General features: G+C 37.5%; 1 protein-coding gene across 4 annotated transcripts in view; it reads left to right on the top strand.

The window, feature by feature from the left end:
* Window positions 1-18,685, top strand: part of mtcl1 (microtubule crosslinking factor 1) — a 95,707-nt gene that overhangs the window by 52,437 nt on the left and 24,585 nt on the right. For 3 of the 4 annotated variants that reach the window (XM_015382237.1, XM_015382239.1, XM_015382240.1), the window contains exons 6-9: window positions 7,900-8,040; window positions 11,675-11,776; window positions 12,716-12,946; window positions 16,603-16,773. In XM_015382237.1, coding sequence (XP_015237723.1) covers window positions 7,900-8,040; window positions 11,675-11,776; window positions 12,716-12,946; window positions 16,603-16,773 — 645 coding nt within the window. The remainder of the gene's footprint in view (window positions 1-7,899; window positions 8,041-11,674; window positions 11,777-12,715; window positions 12,947-16,602; window positions 16,774-18,685) is intronic. The other variant, XM_015382238.1, reaches the window with a different exon arrangement.

The following is an 18,685-nucleotide window of genomic DNA, read 5'->3' as shown; positions in this document are numbered from 1 at the left end:
CCTATCCCTTTACCTTTTGTGGGATAAAAGCATGAGCACTGTTGTCGGTAGGATAGGAACTCCGTACTCACTGCAAAACATTGAAATCTTAAGTATTTTTTCTTAAAATAACTACTTTTTTTCTTGAATTCAGGAGGTAAATCACACTTTACATTCAGACAAGACTGTTCTCAGAGACAGAAGAGTGATGAAGAGGAGAAAAGCAGAATAAAAAACAGAAAAAGAACTGATAATGTCTTTCAGCTTAAGTTGCACTAGCACATATGCAGTAAGTTAGTATAAGCTTTTACAGAGGTACATTCAGAGAAAGAGAGGTAAAACTAAATTATTACCAACCTTTGGCTTTTCAGGTGTTGTTCCCTTATTGTGACAATAGATTCATCTATTCCCTTAGGGGTGTTACAACATCAAAAATATCCTGTACATTAACAATCGGACCAAAGAGCCCAGTGCAATGCTTTATGGAAAATACAGAGGACTCCCGGCTACCTCTAAACTCCATAAAGTTTCTCAAGCAGATAAAGTGGAAAGTAGAAAGGTGAACTGAAACCAGAACTTTACATCAGCATGCACTTTTTTAACAGTAAAAATGTGTGTAGCTAACTCCAGAGTTTACTAAGTCTTTAACCTGAAACAACATCAAACTTAAATGTAATTATCACTGGTACTGGAGAAAGTCAGATAATGTCCAAATGGCCTCCTGAAGCATCAGCCCATACTCTGTACATCTTATGTAATTCAACTCAGTGATTTAAATCTGATTTTTTAAATATATTTTAAAATTTCTAAACATTAACATTGGCCTTTTTGAAGTTGGTGATTATACATTATAACATATGCTGGTGAAGATCCTCAGTCATCCAGGTCATAGATATTCCAGAAAAGTTAAGAAACAATCCACTGGACTTTGTTTCCAAGTTTGAAGGCGTTGCGCCAGGAAGCTTTTTCAATTCAAATGTCAAAAATAGCATTGAGTTCAAGGCTTTATAGAGTGAACCAAAAACAAAGCCTTGTTTTGGTTTACAGAGGGACAGAACACCTCACCTGTTCAGCCAGGCCAACAATTATATATATAACAATTATAATACAAATAGGTCCCCCGCCCCTTTTTCCTCCAAGCTCGGGTCCTCTAGCAGAGGCCTGGGAGCTTGATGGTTCTGCCCAGTATCTTTGCTGTTCTTAGAACTGCACTCTTCTGGATTAAGATGTCTGATGTATTTTCAGGGATCTGCTGTAACCACTCTTCAAGCTTGGGGGTCACTGCCCTGAGTGCCCCAATGACCACGGGTACCACTGGTGCCTTGACCTTCCAGGTTTTCTCCAGCTCTTCTCTGAGCCCCTGGTATTTCTCTAGTTTCTGAAGTTCCTTTTTCCTGATGTTGCAGTCACTTGGTATTGCTATGTCAACCACAATGGCTCTCCTCTGCTTTTTGTCCACCACCACAATGTCCGGTTGGTTTGCCATTACTATTCGGTCCGTCTGTATCTGGTAGTCCCACAGGATCTTGGCTCGGTCATTCTCTACAGTCTTTGGAGGTGTTTCCCACTTTGACCTGGGAGTTTCCAGCCCATACTCTGCACAGATATTCCTGTACACTATTCCAGCCACTCTGTTATGGTGCTCCATCTAAGCTCTCCCTGCCAGCATCTTCCACCCTGCAGTTATGTGCTGGATTGTCTCAGAGGCCTCTTTGCACAGTCTGCACCTGGGGTCTTCTCTGGTGTAGTAGATCTGGGCCTCTAATGCTCAGGTCCTTAGGGCCGGCTCCTGTGCAGCCATGATGAGTGCCTCTGTACTTTCCTTCAGTCCGGCTTTGTCTAGCCATTGGTAGGATGTCCTGATATCTGCCACTTCGATTATGTTTCAATAGTACATCCCGTGTTGGGGTTTATTCTCCCATGATGGAGTCTCTGGCACCTCATCTTCTGTTCCCCATTGTCTGAGACATGCACTGAGGATGTTGTCTGTTGGAGCCTTGTCCTTGATGCACTTATGGATCTTGGATGTTTCATCCTCGATAGTGGCTCTTACGCCCATTAGTCCTCACCCTCCTTCCTTATGGCTGGCGTACAGTCTCAGGGTGCTGGATTTGGGATGGTACCCTCTGTACATGTTTTGGAGCTTTCAGGTCTTAACATCTGGGGCCTGTACCTCCTCCTTTGGGCAGCTTATTATTCCTGCTGGGTATCTGATTATTAGCAGAGCTTAGCTATTTATTGCCCGAGACTTATTCTTAGATCTGCCTTACTTGTTGGAGGTATTTGGCTGTAGCCGCTTTCCTTGTCACCTCTTCGAGGTTGCCATTTGCTTGTGGGATTCCAAGGTACTTGTAGCTGTCCTCAATGTCTGCTATTGGTCCTTCTGGGAGTGAGACCCCCTCTGTGTGGACTACCTCCCCTCTCTTAGTCACCATCCAACCACACTTCTCTAGTCCAAATGACATCCTGATGTCTGTACTGTAGATCCGGGTGGTATGGATCAGTGAGTCAATGTCTCGCTCATTCTTAGCGTACAGCTTGATGTCATCCATATAGAGGAGGTGACTGATGGTGGCCCCGTTGATTCGGTATCCATAGCCATTCTTGTAGATTATTTAGCTGAAGGGGTTCAGACCTAAGCAGAACAGCAGTGGGGACAGCACATCTGCTTGGTATATGCCAAATTTAATGAAGACTTGTGCAAGTATTTTGCCATTGGCCTCAAGGTTTTCCACAACCTCATTTAGGTTGCAATGAAGGCTCGTAGTCACGTTGATGTTGTATATGTTGATGTTGTCATCATTTTATTTGTATACTAATAATAAAAAAAAAATTCTCTTCTGTTCAATCCATGTGTGCTATTTGGTTCAGTCACTTGTTTCGATGAAGTGAAAGCATAATTAATTTACTAGTACTTGAAATAAAATCTAAAGTAAAATGAAATCAATTAATTTATAATATGATAATAAGTTATCCTAATACTTTTTAGAAACTCTTACCACCAGTTAAGGATTAATAGCACATGTTTGCAAGATTTCTAAAGGATGCAGCTAATGTCTGATTCATATGGAAAGATTTTAAAATTGTCAGTAGATTTTCAAAAGATCAGAGACCAAGGAGGTAATATTAAGAAAAGAAGCACACTAAATCAAAGGGGAACAGGTTTCACTTATAAACATTCAGATGGGAAATTTCGTAAAAGATCTGGAGATCCAGCTTGACAGTATTGTTTATTTTAATTATCACCTATATTGTTTGTCCTGGTTGGCTATATGCCACTTTTAATAGGCTGGATGCTTGTATGTTCACCTTGGAGGGGCAGAGCTAGATGGGGGGCCAAGGGTGGCCATGGCTACGTTTAGCCAATCATTGGCCACCCCTACAGATGGTCTCTTATGGACATAATTCAGAAGCAGTTCCCCTTTTAAACAGTGTGTGGCGGCCGTGATATTTTCAAGTGGAAAGTTTATTGTTCATATTTTGGCAAATTGTAACTAAAATAATTTTGACAAAAAACTGACAAAAATGTACATTAGTTAATTATTTACATGAATATACTAAGAGAATTATGAATATAGAATTCATGGTATTTTCAGAACTAGTTTCTGTGTTCTACTGTATGAGATAGAATAGAATGTTGTATCTCTGCAAATCATCCAGGAGTTTTCTATGTAATTGGAGATACATAACAACTCAATCCAATTAGTATAGGTATTAGTAGATGTATATATTATTATTATTATTCAGAACAATTATAAGCTACAGTGGACATTTTCTTACGAAAATGTTGGTAAGAAATGTCATCAGATAAAANGTAATTATCACTGGTACTGGAGAAAGTCAGATAATGTCCAAATGGCCTCCTGAAGCATCAGCCCATACTCTGTACATCTTATGTAATTCAACTCACTGATTTAAACCAGATTTTTTAAATATATTTAAAAATTTCGAAACATTAACATTGGCCTTTTTGAAGTTGGTGATTATACATTATAACTTATGCTAGTGAAGATCCTCAGTCATCCAGGTCATACATATTCCAGAAAAGTTAAGAAACAATCCATTGGACTTTGTTTCCAAGTTTGAAGGCGTTGCGCCAGGAAGCTTTTTCAATTCAAATGTCAAAAATAGCGTTGAGTTCAAGGCTTTATAGAGTGAACCAAAAACAAAGCCTTTTTTTGGCTTACAGAGGGACAGAACACCTCACCTGTTCAGCCAGGCCAACAATTATATATATATATCAATTATAAAATAAATAGGTCTCCCCCCCCCTTTTTCCTCCTGAGCTCAGGTTCAGTACCAGAGGCCTGGGAGCTTAAGGGTTCTGCACAGTATCTTTGCTGTTCCTAGAACTGCACACTTCTAGATTGAGATGTCTGATGTATTTCCAGGAATTTGCTGTAACCACTCTTCAAGTTTGGGGGTCACTACCCTGAGTGCCCCAATGACCACGGGTACCACTGATGCCTTAACCTTCCAGGTTTTCTCCAGCTCTTCTCTGAGCCCCTGGTATTTCTCTAGTTTTTCATGTTCCTTTTTCCTGATGTTGCAGTCACTTGGTATTGCTATGTCAACCACAATGGCTTTCCTCTGCTTTTTGGAAGTCCCACAGGATCTTTGCTCAGTCATTCTGTACCATCTTTGGAGGTGTTTCTCACTTTGACCTTGGGGTTTCCAGCCCATACTCTGCACAGATGTTCCTGTATACTATTCCAGCCACTTGGTTATGGCGCTCCATGTAAGCTCTCCCTGCCAGCATCTTCCACCCTGCAGTTATGTGCTGGATTTTCTCAGGTGCCTCTTTGCACAGTCTGCACCTGGGGTCTTGTTTGGTGTAGTAGATCTGGGCCTCTAATGCTCAGGTGCTTAGGGCCTGCTCCTGTCCAGCCATGATGAGGGCCTCTGTGCTTTCCTTCAATCTGGCTTTGTCTAGCCATTGGTTGGATTTCCTGATATCTGCCACTTCGATTATGTTTCAGTGGTACATCCCGTGTAGGGGCTTATCCTCCCATGATGGAGTCTCTGGCACCTGATCTTCTATTCCCCATTGTCTGAGACATTCACTGAGGATGTTGTCTGTTGGAGCCTTTTCCTTGATGCACTTATGGATCTTGGATGTTTCATCCTGGATAGTGGCTCTTACGCTCATTAGTCCTCAGCCTCCTTCCTTATGGCTGTCGTACTCAGGGTGCGGGATTTGGGGTGGTACTCTCTGTGCATGGTTAGGAGCTTTCATGTCTTAACATCTGGGGCCTGTACCTCCTCCTTTGGCCAGCTTATTATTCTTGCTGGGTATCTGATTATTTGCGGTTGGCATTTGCTTGTGGGATTCCAAGGTACTTGTAGCTGTCCTCAATGTCTGCTATTGTTCCTTCTGGGAGTGAGACCCCCTCTGTGTGGACTACCTTTCCTCGTTTTGTCACCATCCAACCACATTTCTCTAGTCTGGTAGCCATGGCTACCTTTAGCCAATCATTGGCCACCCCTGCAAATGGTCCCTTGTGGACATAATTCAGAAGAACTTCCCCTCTTAAACACTGTGTGACAGCCGTAATATTTTCAAGTAGAAAGTTTTATTGTTCATATTTTGGCAAATTGTAACTAAAATAATTTTGACAAAAAACTGACAAAAATGTACATTAGTTACAGTAATTATGCACAGCCATATACTAAGAAAATGATGAATACATAATTCGTGGTATTTTCAGAACCAGTTTCTGTGTTTTATGAGATAGAATAGAAAGGTGTGTCTCCACAAATCATCCAGGAGTTTTCTATGTAATTGGAGATACACAACAGCTAAATCCAATTAGTATAGGTTTTAGTAGATGTATATATTATTATTATTGTTATTATTCAGAACAATTATAAGCTACAGTGGACATTTTCTTACGAAAATGTTGGTAAGAAATGTCATCAGATAAAAAAACATTGTCCCTGATTTAAATTTTGACAGGATGGATTTTTAGATATATATTTATTTATTAGCAAGTATTTTAGAAAATGTAGTTTGTTTTTATCTGGAAAATATGTCTGTTCTGCTTGTTCATTTTCCTGTTTGTACAAAGTATACTGACACAATTGGTTCAGCTTCAGCGACTCCTCTGTGCACATCGGTCCCTCCATGGCCAAGTGTTCTGGCTATAAAAACCAAATCTTTGGGGGATCAAACATGCAATGAACCTCTGCAGTCCAAACAGACAGTCAGTCCAGCTAAATAAACCTCCTTTAGGGTCACGTGTCATACATGAGTGTTAAAATATGAAATACATTTTTTATAAGCATCTACAGAAGAACATTCTGTCACTTTAGAACCACCATTTTATTTTGGTTTTGTGTTTTTCAAAAATGCAAAAAAAAGATAAACAGATGTTGATATTTATGGAAAATGGTCAATTATTTCCAACCTAATGGCAAAAAAATTTAATCTGAAACATTATTTGTACCTTTAGTGTCATTCTTTTGTGCAAGTTTAGATTATTTATTCAGTTCAAAAAAGGAAAAAACAAAGCGGTTAATTCTGCTGTATATTAATTGAAACCAATATTAGATTCATTGAATCAAAAACAGAAAGAGCCACTAAGAATGTGACTCCAGAGCAGCAAGTTGCAGAACCCTGCACTAGAACTCCTAAGACAATTCAACATGTTATATATGCTCAATTTAAAGTGGACCCAATGTCTAACAGCAGAGTAGACCACTCTTAACAAACCACACACAGCAGGTACATCTATCTTCAGAGCTATATTATCAATTAGGACATACCTAAGATCATCAGAAAGGAGAAGATTGGGTCAAAAATGATCCTAATTATCTTGTCATGTCACCCAGGCTTTAATTATACTGGACATTAAAATGAAAATACTTTTTTTAAGATGTATATCATCTGTATTTATTCCTTTGGTGAATGCTTCTTTATTCTTAATTTGAAAATGTATGTATAATTTATACTTTCCTCCTTTAGTGAATGATTTTTGTCTTAGGCTACTTTAACCATTGTTAAGTAGAAATTGTTTGCACATGTTAGCACTAGCACAAAGCATAAAGATTAAATAGAGGTTGCGGCGATTTTATAGCTATATCTGTTTGTTTAAACTTTTTAATTTATTCTAGACAGAACCATAATTAACATAATTGCTAGGAACCGTTAGCATTGGCATTACCGTTAACACATTTTAAGGATATAGCAAAGATGTTTCTGCTCTAAAACATCAACATTTTCCATGAATTTTACAATGCTAAGGTTTCTCTATATGATTTGCATCAAAAAGGCTTTAGATGCTTTCCTTAGAATGTCTTCTAAGGCACTCATGGCTGTGCGCTGACATGTGTTGAAACAAGCGTTAGAGTGCTAGCTGTCGCTCTGCAGTTTTCCCTGGTATTTCTCAGCTGTTGGTTTGGACTCATGTATCCCTCATTGCATGCGCTTCATAACAAGTGTTTTGCATTCTTTTCCCCTGGTTCCCTCTCTTTGTTCCTCTTTGTGTTCCCATCAGATGTTTCAGCCCATGATTTTGTTCATCCTCATTCTCGTTCTCTTCTCATCTCTTTCATATGCCGTCATCTTTAAGTTGGTCTTTCTTTTTGCGCTTTTCTTCGTACTCTAGTCTGATTGTTCTCCATACCGTTTAGCCCGTTAGTTGATTTTTGTTTTTCGTATCCCCTCCCCTGCTTATATTGTTTGTCCATTTTTTTTTTCTTTGTATTTTTTCTTTCCTCCCTGCTTGTTTTTTTTCCTTGGACCCTTACCCTGTTTGGTGTCTTTTGTCTGTTTTGTCCACAATCCACTTCACACATGTTCCTCCCCTCCCCACCTCTCATCAACACCACTGCCATCCCCTGTACCGGTTGTCCACCCTTCTACCCCACCACACTCTCCTGCCACCACCCCTTTACCCTCCCTTCCCATGTCACTCACAGTCCGTTCAGAGGGATGAGCTGGAGTGGCGTCTAGGACAGGAGCGAGGCGTGGAGCCCCAGAGCCAGGTTGGGGGCCCGGCCCAGAGCAGGGGAGCCACGGGACTCACTATGTACCACAGACCCCTGGCTTTAAGAATAGAGGTCAGTGCCTCCTCCCTCCTTTATATCTCCACCTCACCACCAGTTTGGGCCCTCTGCCAAGTCTTAACGCATGGATCTTTAAGGATTTAAAACAGATGCTGTTTTCATTTAATTGCTCCCTCACCTAAACTATTTAGACCAAGCTGTGACTTAGATGATGGCAAAACAGTGAGCATCTGTCTATAGAAGCTCCACAGGGTTTAATTATTTTTTTAGCTACAATTTCAAAACTGTTTTGAGGCTGCACTGCTCATAAATTGATGTATGATGTTGAGACAAACCACTTAAATGGGAATCTTATTCGGGACTTTCTGTTCTCCCATGAACAGTTTATTGACAGATGTGATTAGATTTTGAAGACATTTTTGGAACCACTTTGATCCTTAAAACTGGAGAATGCTTATCTATACAGCTGCAACCAGCTTCAATTATTAATTTATACATTATTTAACTGAATTGAAGCTAAAACAATACACCTAAAGGGGTTCTGGACAGAGCTTATTCACAGACAAAAGATCTCAAATGAAAAGTTTTTATACATTTTATTTTTATTTTTTTTACAATTTTGGCATAAGTGTTGCTTTGAATGAGTTGCTCTTTCAGCTAAAGGCATTTGTTAAGTTCTGCATACTCCAATGAATGATTATTCAATTAATAAATCAGTTAACAATTATTTCAATAATCAACTAATCATGATTAGTTGTTTTAGCCCTACTTATTTTTATGCTCTGTACTACTTGAACTATAAAGTCCTACCAGGAATTCTCTGGAACCTTGTTTTTATCCAGAGAGATAAATGTGAAGATATTGGTTTATTACAGATCACATAAAGAAAGGAACTAAAAGAAAAAAACACAAAAATAGCGAAATAAAATAGTATTTTTTTAAAGTAAAACAGAAAAACAGTTTAAGTATGGCAATTTTTTTTTTCTTTTGTCACACTGAAATGTTTCAGAGCATCAAACTTGTGTCATTATCAGATAGAGATTATTGGCTATTATTGGGTAGTGGGGGGTTTCAGCATGAGGGGCTGTTTAAGGTCAGGCCTCAGTATAAAAATGTATTTAAATAATCCAGAATTGCTTATTTTAAGGCCTTTTTAAGGCCTAAGCTAGGTGCACTATAGTTTAAATTAATAAATTAATCACCTGGAGTTACTCCTTTAGGATTTTCTGCTGGAGAGCAAGATTCATCCAGCTATCTATTGTTTTCTCCTGCTGACAGTGGTTGATTCCGAGGCATTTCCAGGCTAGAGGGAGTGTAGTCCATCAGCTTGATCTGGGTTTCTTCATAGCAGCACAGCCAAGAAGAAGCTTAACAGATTTTCTGATCATATGCCTGAATCAACCTTTTATGCCCAGAAGTTGCGGCTCTAACCAGATGAGGGAGGCTCTCGCCCCTCTCTCTACTGCTGATCCCAGCCTCCCCACTGAGGTCAGAGGCTTATTTCTATCCCTTGTAATTGAAAACAAATCAGCATCAGTTGAAAGTATTACCCAAAACCTAAACATCATCCAATCTTAAGTTGGCATTACTAGCCTAGAATTAAATATTCTCTCACATAGTTAAAAATAAAAAATTTTTTTGAAGAATTCTTAAGATGAAAATATGTCAAACAATATGGATTAAACCTTTAAGATAATGTTTTTATTTGCATTGGTGGTATTATTAGGGGGCTTATTATGTCTTACATTCACCATTTCTTACTTCTCTAGTTTAAAAAATTTAACTCCCCAATTTTTTTTGGGAGAAAAGGAGACATATGGGACAGGAAGTGGTTTGAAATTATTTCCTACAATCTATTTCTAGTTTACTGTTAGGAAATCAGTAGTTGCTAACAGCAGGAGTTTTTTTTTTTTAAGTTATTTAGTTTGGTTGAGGCTCGTAATCTTGCACAGATAGATGTGAAAAGAAACCAATAGACATTTTTTCTATGTGTCAGATAAAATGTAAAATCTAAAATAACATGTAATTAATAATTGATTACATGTTTATGTTCTGGTTTCTTTATAAATACGAGTAGCTGGGCACTAAATGATTGTCTACATTGGCAGAGGGACCAATTGACCTAAAATGATGAGTTTCATGACAATTATCAAATATGTTTGTGCCATCTTTTTGTAACTTTTTACATGAGATTAGATTCTGAGCATAGCTGTATGTAAATTAGATTTTTTTTTTTATAGTTAAAGAAAAATAAATTCGGCTAGTTTTCTTATAAAACTGTCCTTGAGATGCATCATATTTGGGGACATTTAAGCAACAATCATATACCAATAATCACAATCACACCTACATCCAGAATGTCAAAAAAAGGAAGTGTTTGTACAAGTAAAGGTTTACGAAAATATATCACATGTCTGTAATATTGAGTGTAAATTTTGTTTTTGAAGAACTGTGCATGTATCTTTTAAAAATACAGATATTCCACCAAGTAGCACCTGTTGCTTGTACTTACATTTTCATGTTTTTGGCTGCTGTCCAACTCCATTCCATTTACTTTCACCAATGTCAAACTCCAATAACTACAGCACTGATTATTTCACTTTAAAATTTATTTCTTTGACACTTCTGAATACATTTTTATTTTTATAGTTGGGAATGATGTAATAATAAGAAAACAAAACAACACAGATAACATCAAATAAAAAAATATTGCTGCTTTATTGTTGTACTTTAACAATGTAAAGGCACCGGCTACAGTATGTATGGCTCTGATCTGTGACTGCTTATGATAGCAGAGGTGCGTCTGCAGACAGCTCACCCTGAAGCGATGCCCCCTGGCTCTGGTCCATCACTATCAGACTTTCCCAATACCAAATGAATGAAGTCTATGTTAGCACACAGACATTCAGAGAACAGCTTTAAACACCCATATCCGTCATGTTTCTCTGGTCTTTTTCTCCTAAAATTTATTTATATGCTCTGAGTTCGTTCATGATAAATGCCTTCTGCATGTGTTTATAGAGACGCTCCCCATTGTTATGTAATGCAAAGTGCTGGCAGCGGTGATGCGGCACATAGCTGCCGTAGTCCCAATCATTGCACATTCGTGTGGACTTTTTATTCATCCCCTGCCTAATCTGTAGGGTGAAATAAATGAATGGGTGAACAGGGAAGCAGCTTGTATACAGCAGGATTAGCTCTGCACAGTCAGCATGTGTGATTTGCATTTGACATTGGGCTGTCAGCGAGGGGATGCCAGGTCAGGACAAAATGTGGAGTTCAACTATAGTGAAGAAGTGCAGCAGTATCGGATATCAAAAAATATATTAAATAGTGTAGGACACAAACTATATATAAGAAAAAAAGAATCGCAATGTCTTATTTCAAGTGCATATTATCTGATTATCTTATTTTAGGTCTAAAAATACTCATTTCATTGGCAAATCATCTTATTTACATACTCAAATTAGGGGTAAATACACTTAATTTAAGAGATTTTTACTCACTTATAGATCATTTTTGGAGTGAGGGAATGTTCTCCTCAGCTGGTGGTTTCTTTTGTAGCAGAAGAGAGAAACCTTGCCTTGACATGGTGGAAGAGCTTTCAAAAATAGCTTAAAGCATGTAAAAATATTTGCATGGATGTGGTTAATAAAACAGTTTACTTTATGTGCTGCTGTGGGTTCAGCACCGGGACACGGCTGCTTCTGAGGCTCAGTTTCGTCTGGAAAATGAGCGAAGGATGAGAGCTGTGACAGAGGAGCGGGAAGCTGTCAACATCCTGCCTCAGGTACGCAATGCAATATTAAATCAATGGGTGTCGTTTGGATATTGACCCAAAGCATGTTTATTGAAAGATTAAAACCTTTCAAGCATATGCCAAGCATGTGGTGTGCTTATGATGCATCAATTTTTTGTTTAATGAAAACTATAGTTTCTCTTATTTTCTTTTTTGTTGCTTTATGCTCACCTTAGAAAGTTTGCTGTTATCCGTGACTTAAGAAAAAATCCAGGAAAATTAAAAAACAATCCACTGGACTTTGTTTCCAACTTTGAAGACGTTCTGCTTCCCATCCAGGAGGCTTTTTCAAATTAAAATGTCAGAAATAGCATTGAGTTGGAGGCCTTTATAGAGTGGAGCAAAAACAAAGCCTCGTTTTGGTTTAGAATTAAGAAATAATTTTTGCTGAATCAGCCACTTCAGCATGCAGAGGTGATTTATTGTTCTTCAGTGCTGACAAAGCATTTGCATAGCAGCATTGGGTTTATTAATTCTATTTTCACATTATTCCTGCAGCATTTAATGTTGCTGCATGTCTTTTGCATCTCTGAATTGTGACAGTTAATAGGGATTTGTTTTGACATAAAAAAAAAAAACTATCAGTACGTTTGGTTTAATTGGTGATAAAGCTATATATTTGCTACTGGTTAAGATATAAAAAATACGCTCACCCCTATATTTTGCATTGTTTGTTATTCCACATTACAACAGGGTTATTTGTCTCCAGTTTCTGTTGCTCTTTCTCTTTTAAGTTTTAAAGAAAATTTTGTTTTACAATGGAGAAAGAAGAAATATAATGCTTTAGCATTTATTTTTAGTGTGAAAGTCCCCTGTTTCGATGTGAAATATGCCTCTGTTTCAGAATGCAAGTCTTTTATGGTGGTTTATTGCTTGACAAATGTTTTATAATAATTTTTTATTTTATACTAATTAAACTTCGTGTGGCAGGAGGAGCAGCGCTTATGTCTGGAGGCGCAGCGGGAAGGCCTGGAGCTTCAGGGCCTTCAGAGCCACGAGGCGCCCTGGGCTCAGGAACGAGCAATGCTCCAACAAGAGGTGCACTTGTTCAGACGCAATACCATCATCTTCTACATGAAGCTCAGGGGGATTCTTTTGCAGTGGAGGCTCGGCTGCAAGGGCGACTCAGGAGAAGAGCCAGGCTCACCCGACATATGTCAGGTATTGTTTATTCTAAAACACAAAAAGAAGGATAATTATTTTTCTGTTGTAGATTGCAGATGAATAAAATCAGGGATTTTTTTTGTGTCTTTTTTTTGTTTTGTTAGACAGTCACTTTAAGGATCTTTTTCCTAATATTTTTGTTTTTTTTCATGACTATATCATCTGGGTTTTTTTTTTTTAAGGTTTATCAAATTGCAGTTTGAGTTGGTCGTTAGGACCAAAGCGATAAAACTGGGGACAAACGAGCATGTCTTCCTGAATCGCTTCCAATCTCAGAGATACTTTGGCTCCACAGGACCTCGAATGCCTGCAGGTCTGATGCTCGAGTGGCTGCCAGGTGGATTGAGTCTCTCCATTTGTTGCTCTGCTCGTCGATTCAGCATTCGATCTTCCTTTTCTTCTTGTTATCCTCTCTGGTTTCTGGTTGATTGCACTTTCTGTCTGGGAGATTCATGTTTTTTTTTAGTTTCACGTTTTGTTCAGAGGATTCTCCAGGGATCACAGTAAAGTTTGACCTTTGCTGTTTGAATCTCAGTCGATAGAACAATTGTGTCCTGTAATTACAGCTGCCCTGGACATCGACGCTTTAACTGCCAGACTTGCTTATTTGGCTGCAATCAGTGAATGGACAATTTAGTTCAAACCAAACTCTAGTGCACTTATTTATTTTTAAACAGCTAAATACAGCAGGCATTTTCTTTGAAGACAAACCTTCATCCTGAACACATATCCATTAGAGGTTGTTTGTTTTCTTTAATCCCTCAGATTACTCTTTGTACTTTAAGAATAAAAAGAAAAGAAATGCATTTATCCTAAGGCATTCCACATTTATGGAATTTTTGCAGTTTTGTTAAATCACAGCAAACAACCAAAGCTGTGTAAAACTGAGGCCCTTTACCAAAAGTCCCTATGCCTTTAAATTATTTTTAAAAACAAAACACGGGGTTCAAAAATGGCTGTGATTAATAAAGGGATAAAAAGATATAAATGCAGGTTTAAATGTTTGATTAAATTTTGCATGACAGGTTTTCCATCAGCCATAGACTTTTTTCAATCATCAAGAAGATCCTGTTGCAATTCTGGTTGCAAATTTGAGCCCTCTTTTGGTTAGAAATAGATGCCTTTAAACATGTTGGTCCATAGTTTTCAGTAGGACTGAGGTTAGTATCATTCCAGAAGCCCAAAGGCCTGCTCTATTCAACCCAAAACTAACGTTGGTGTGTGTTTGGGAATGGTTGTGTTCAAATTTAAAACAACCGTTCATCTGAAATATAGTTTAAGAATATGAGGTCGCTTCCTCTTTTGTTATTCCATCCGCTTTGTGCAATAAACCAGTACCTCACCCTTCGTAGTTAGCAATTATTTACTGCATTGTTTGTAGGTTTATACATCCTGTCTCATGTCCTCCAAACATAGACAAATCAATCCTAGTCTGAATAAAGCAGGTTATAATCAAGCTTCTGCACCGACCTTCCCAAAGCCAGCTTCTTCTGATTAATAGAAATAAACAATGATTATTTGATAAATAAGTATAGAACTTGATTAGCTTTTAAAGTTATCAGATGTTGCAGTAATGCTGAGCTCTGCCATTTTCCCAGTGCTGACTTCACTCATTGTCCTCCTGTTTAACAAATGCAGAAGTTGGGTCCTTTCTTAAGCCCATCTTTTGATTGCTGGTTTGTTTAAAGGGGTTAAGAAGGCTGCACTGGCAAGCTTTTCAATCTTTTGATTTCCCTTGTTGTTCTCCTTACTAAGGTTACAAGGTTACATGAATGCAAGCAGGTCTATAGCTTTTATATAACTATTATATAATATTATACTGCTACTGTTAACTATTGCATATAGTCATTGAAATAATAACTCTATTATTTATGCTGTTTACATAAGGGCTGAAACAATTACTTGTAATAATCATAATAAAATGAAATATTCTGGTGTTTACAGCAGCAAAAACATAATAGAAAAAGAAATGGTCAAACAAATATAAATCTTAGAAAAATGTATAAGAAAAACATAATAGTGAAGAGTTAAAAGATAAACAATACAATACTTTACTGTAAAGTGTTTTAACAATACGCACTTGGAGAATCAATAACCAATCTACAGCTATGGACATTTTTACAGTAATGGATATTTGAAAATAGCAGCAACATCAGAGATGTGCAAAATGACAGCAGCATGTTATTTAACCGACTAAGATGGAAACAAAATTAATGCAAAATTGGCGTGAATATAACAAATTATTGAGGTTGTTGGGAACAGTGGTGGTTATAGAGTCTTCCAGCTGCTGGGAGGAAGGATCTGTGATAACGCTGCCTGATGCATTTATGGTGCAGCAGTCTGTCACTGGAGGAGCTTTCTATTACACATTATCCAACAGAGATGTTAATTTAGTCAGGATCGTTTTGTTTCCCACCTCCTGCACTGAGTCCAGAGGGCATCCAATCACAGAACTGGCCTTCCTTAGGACATTAAAGGGATATTATATCTGTTTTTACTGAAAAATATCTTTAAAATAGTCTTTTTATTTGATCCTTTACAACTAAAACATTGTTCCATGTTTAGCATTGATGCATCTATAAGCCTGTAGCCTATTTTCTTGAATTTAATTTGGGTCAGAAGGTCCTTCGCTGTTTGGCGGATGTGACGTCAAGTCTTCTTCAAGGTGGATTGTATGGATACTCAGAAGAGACCGGCATGTAGCTCAGTTCTCTCATTGCAACTAAATGTAAGGTGAAAAAAGTAAAAAAAAAAAAAAAAAAAATTTGTTTACAAGAACCAGCAGAAGCATGCTGCAGTTCTGTGTGTTGGCCACAGGTGGCAGTATCATTAGAAAACTCCATAATGTTTTTCAATCACTGAAATAATCGTCAATTATTTTAGTAATCGAATAATTGTTAACTGGAGTATAACGAGTCTAATACCTGTATTTAGCTGAAAGAGAAACCAATTCGGAGCTATAATTATACCAAAATTAGCATATAAATAAAATAGCATATAAACATTTTACATTCAACATTTCATTTTTTGTTTGTTTGTCAATATCCTCTATCAAGTGAATTAGTTTTGCTTCACCTAGTTTGAATTATGTATCAAATCTTCTTTAATCTTCAAATATTAAATGGTTAATTGAAAAAACAATCAACAGAGGAATTGATCAGCAAATAATCGTTAGTTGCAACCCTAGTATACATACAATTTGAAAACTTATAACCATTAAGACCAGATTTAGGTTTTTTGGCTACTCTTATAATGCTAAGTGCTTTTGTTACTGACCTCTTCTTTGTGGTTAGCTCTGATTTTAGCTTCCCGATTGCTATAATTACCTAGTCTGATCCAGCAGACGCAGGTTTGATTCAGAAAGTGTTTTAATATAGAGAACATTGCAGTATTTAGTTTTATTGCTTTTAAAGGAAAAAAATATTCATGTTTTTGAAATTCCTGTCATTTTAAAAAGTATTGTTTTCTTTCTCAGTATAATGTTTGTGTAAATTCTGCCTAATATCACCAGATTCCACGGTGATTCCCTGCCTTTCTCAATGTTCAGAAAAGTTCCCATAGCTGCCAGTCTGAGGCGGGATGTGTTGCTATGCAAACAGAAGACAGACCATAAATCAGAGCTCGGTTATCCCTGACACTATCGTCTGTTCCAGTTGGAGAAGCTGGAGGGCGTCCCAGAGCTGGGAGTGACGGCGGAGCAGGTGGAGGGGGAGACGGAACGAGACGACAGACTCTGTTTACCACAAACTCCGGGAGACACTCCTGAAGCTGGACCCGTCGTCCCTCTGCTGTCCCCTGATCGACACCTGCAGCATCAGAGACAGGTACTGAAGTATTTACAGGTGCAACCATGTTTTTAATGACTAACTTAAATAGCTCAACAGCCGTTTCCCCAAATAGAAACCCCAGCTCCACTGGATTTTTTAACTTTATATGAAATTAGTTGTTTTTTTTTATATATAAAAAAATATAAGATGCTGTAATTAAACACAAACCTTTAGTGCAGCATGTTTACACCAAAGTCATTAGCATCCTTTAAGGGTGCTGGCAGCATTGATTGACAGGTATACCAGCTCCACATCATCACATAACCTTCATGCTATTTAACAGGGGGCATTTCCATGTATTAAATGCACCCAGGTCCTGTTTAGTTTATATTAAGGATGATTGGACGAATTTTCTTGGTTTTATAGCATCACTGTAGAAAAAAAAAAAAATTTGTAGCATGTAATACACACATGGACAAAGTTGTTCGTACCCTTTGTTTAATGAACGTAACCCATAATGGTCACAGAAATAACTTAAATTTAACAAAAGGAATTATGAATAACATTCTGTGAAGATGAACATATGAAGGTCAGACATTGCTTTTCAACTATTCATCAACAGAATCATTTAAAAAAAAAACACATAAAACAGCCTGAAAATAATACCACCAAAGGTAATTTAAATCAAGACGCATCCACTAATTAGCATCACAGGTGTCTATAATCTTATAATCAGTCAGCAGGGCGGTAAATGGGGCTACAGGTAACTGTGCTGTTTGATTACATGGTGTGTACCACACTCAACATGGACCAGAGGAAGCGAAGGAAACAGTTGTCTCAAGAGATTAGACAGAAAATTAGAGACATTATAAACATGTTTAAGGTTAAAGTCTATAAAAGAATCTCCAAGCAGGTTGATGTTCCTGTGACTACAGCCGCACATATTATTTAGAAATTTAGGATCCAGAGGGCTGTACTGTAGCCAACCTCCCTAGATGCGGTTGTAGGAGGAAAATGGATGACAAAAGAGCGCTTTCCAAGTGCCTTTCTAGTTATAGATGTTGTTTAGCTCAAATGCTATAAAATAACTTTAGGTTAATATAAACATTGAATCACTAAATTATTTAAAGTGTCAGGTAAAGGATTTACTTTCATAAAACCAAAACTGGAGTGAATTGGGTCAGATTTAACCTTGTTAGAAACTTTTCTCTTTAATGCCACAATAAAAACATGTTACAAAAATATAAAATGTATACTCTAATATAAAAATTGATTAATTGGGTTTGTTTGCAATCTTTAGCTTTATTTTCGTTTTCTTCTTCATGTGTACAAAGGAGTATTTTCAGCTGCCGCTCATTAGAGCTGTTTGGCAGCGTATGCAGATTTTGACCCACTTAGCCAGTCAGAAGCACAGTTTTTATCAAGTATTCACAATTATTTTTGATTTTTTTGCTTTTAGTTAAGGTTGAAATAAATCTCAGTTAAATGTGATGTTTAAGAGGCTGGCAAGTTTTTTTTTTTTTTTTCTGGATTGTCCATATGCCACATTCTTGGAGATTTGCTTTGAAGTGTCAGTCGACCACTTTACCTGTCTGTAAAGTAAAACCAGCGCATGTCGGCAGCCTGCATGGGATGCATTATTAATTACACCAAAGTGCTTAACTTTGTAAAAGGTTTCAGATTTTTTTTCCTTCACATCACAAAGATAATTCTTACTTTGATTTGATGTGAGTTTGTCTCATTTGTTGTTTTTGCCAATTAGCTCATGCAATAATTTGTTAAGTAACTAACTATATGCAGGCTGTGAGGATCTGCTGCTAAAGGGGGATGGCCTGACCCCTCCAAAAAAATAAAAATACAGTAAAGACGTTTGTGAAAAGACAATAATTACACAATATTATACAGTATTTTGATGAAGACATCATTTACAATAAATCTTTTCTCTCTTTGGGTGATGCAATTTCTGTCT

The sequence above is a fragment of the Cyprinodon variegatus genome, unplaced genomic scaffold, assembly GCF_000732505.1.
Source record: "Cyprinodon variegatus isolate N-32 unplaced genomic scaffold, C_variegatus-1.0 Scaffold253, whole genome shotgun sequence".
Lineage (NCBI taxonomy): Eukaryota > Metazoa > Chordata > Actinopteri > Cyprinodontiformes > Cyprinodontidae > Cyprinodon > Cyprinodon variegatus.
This window is presented reverse-complemented; position numbering and strand designations above follow the sequence as displayed.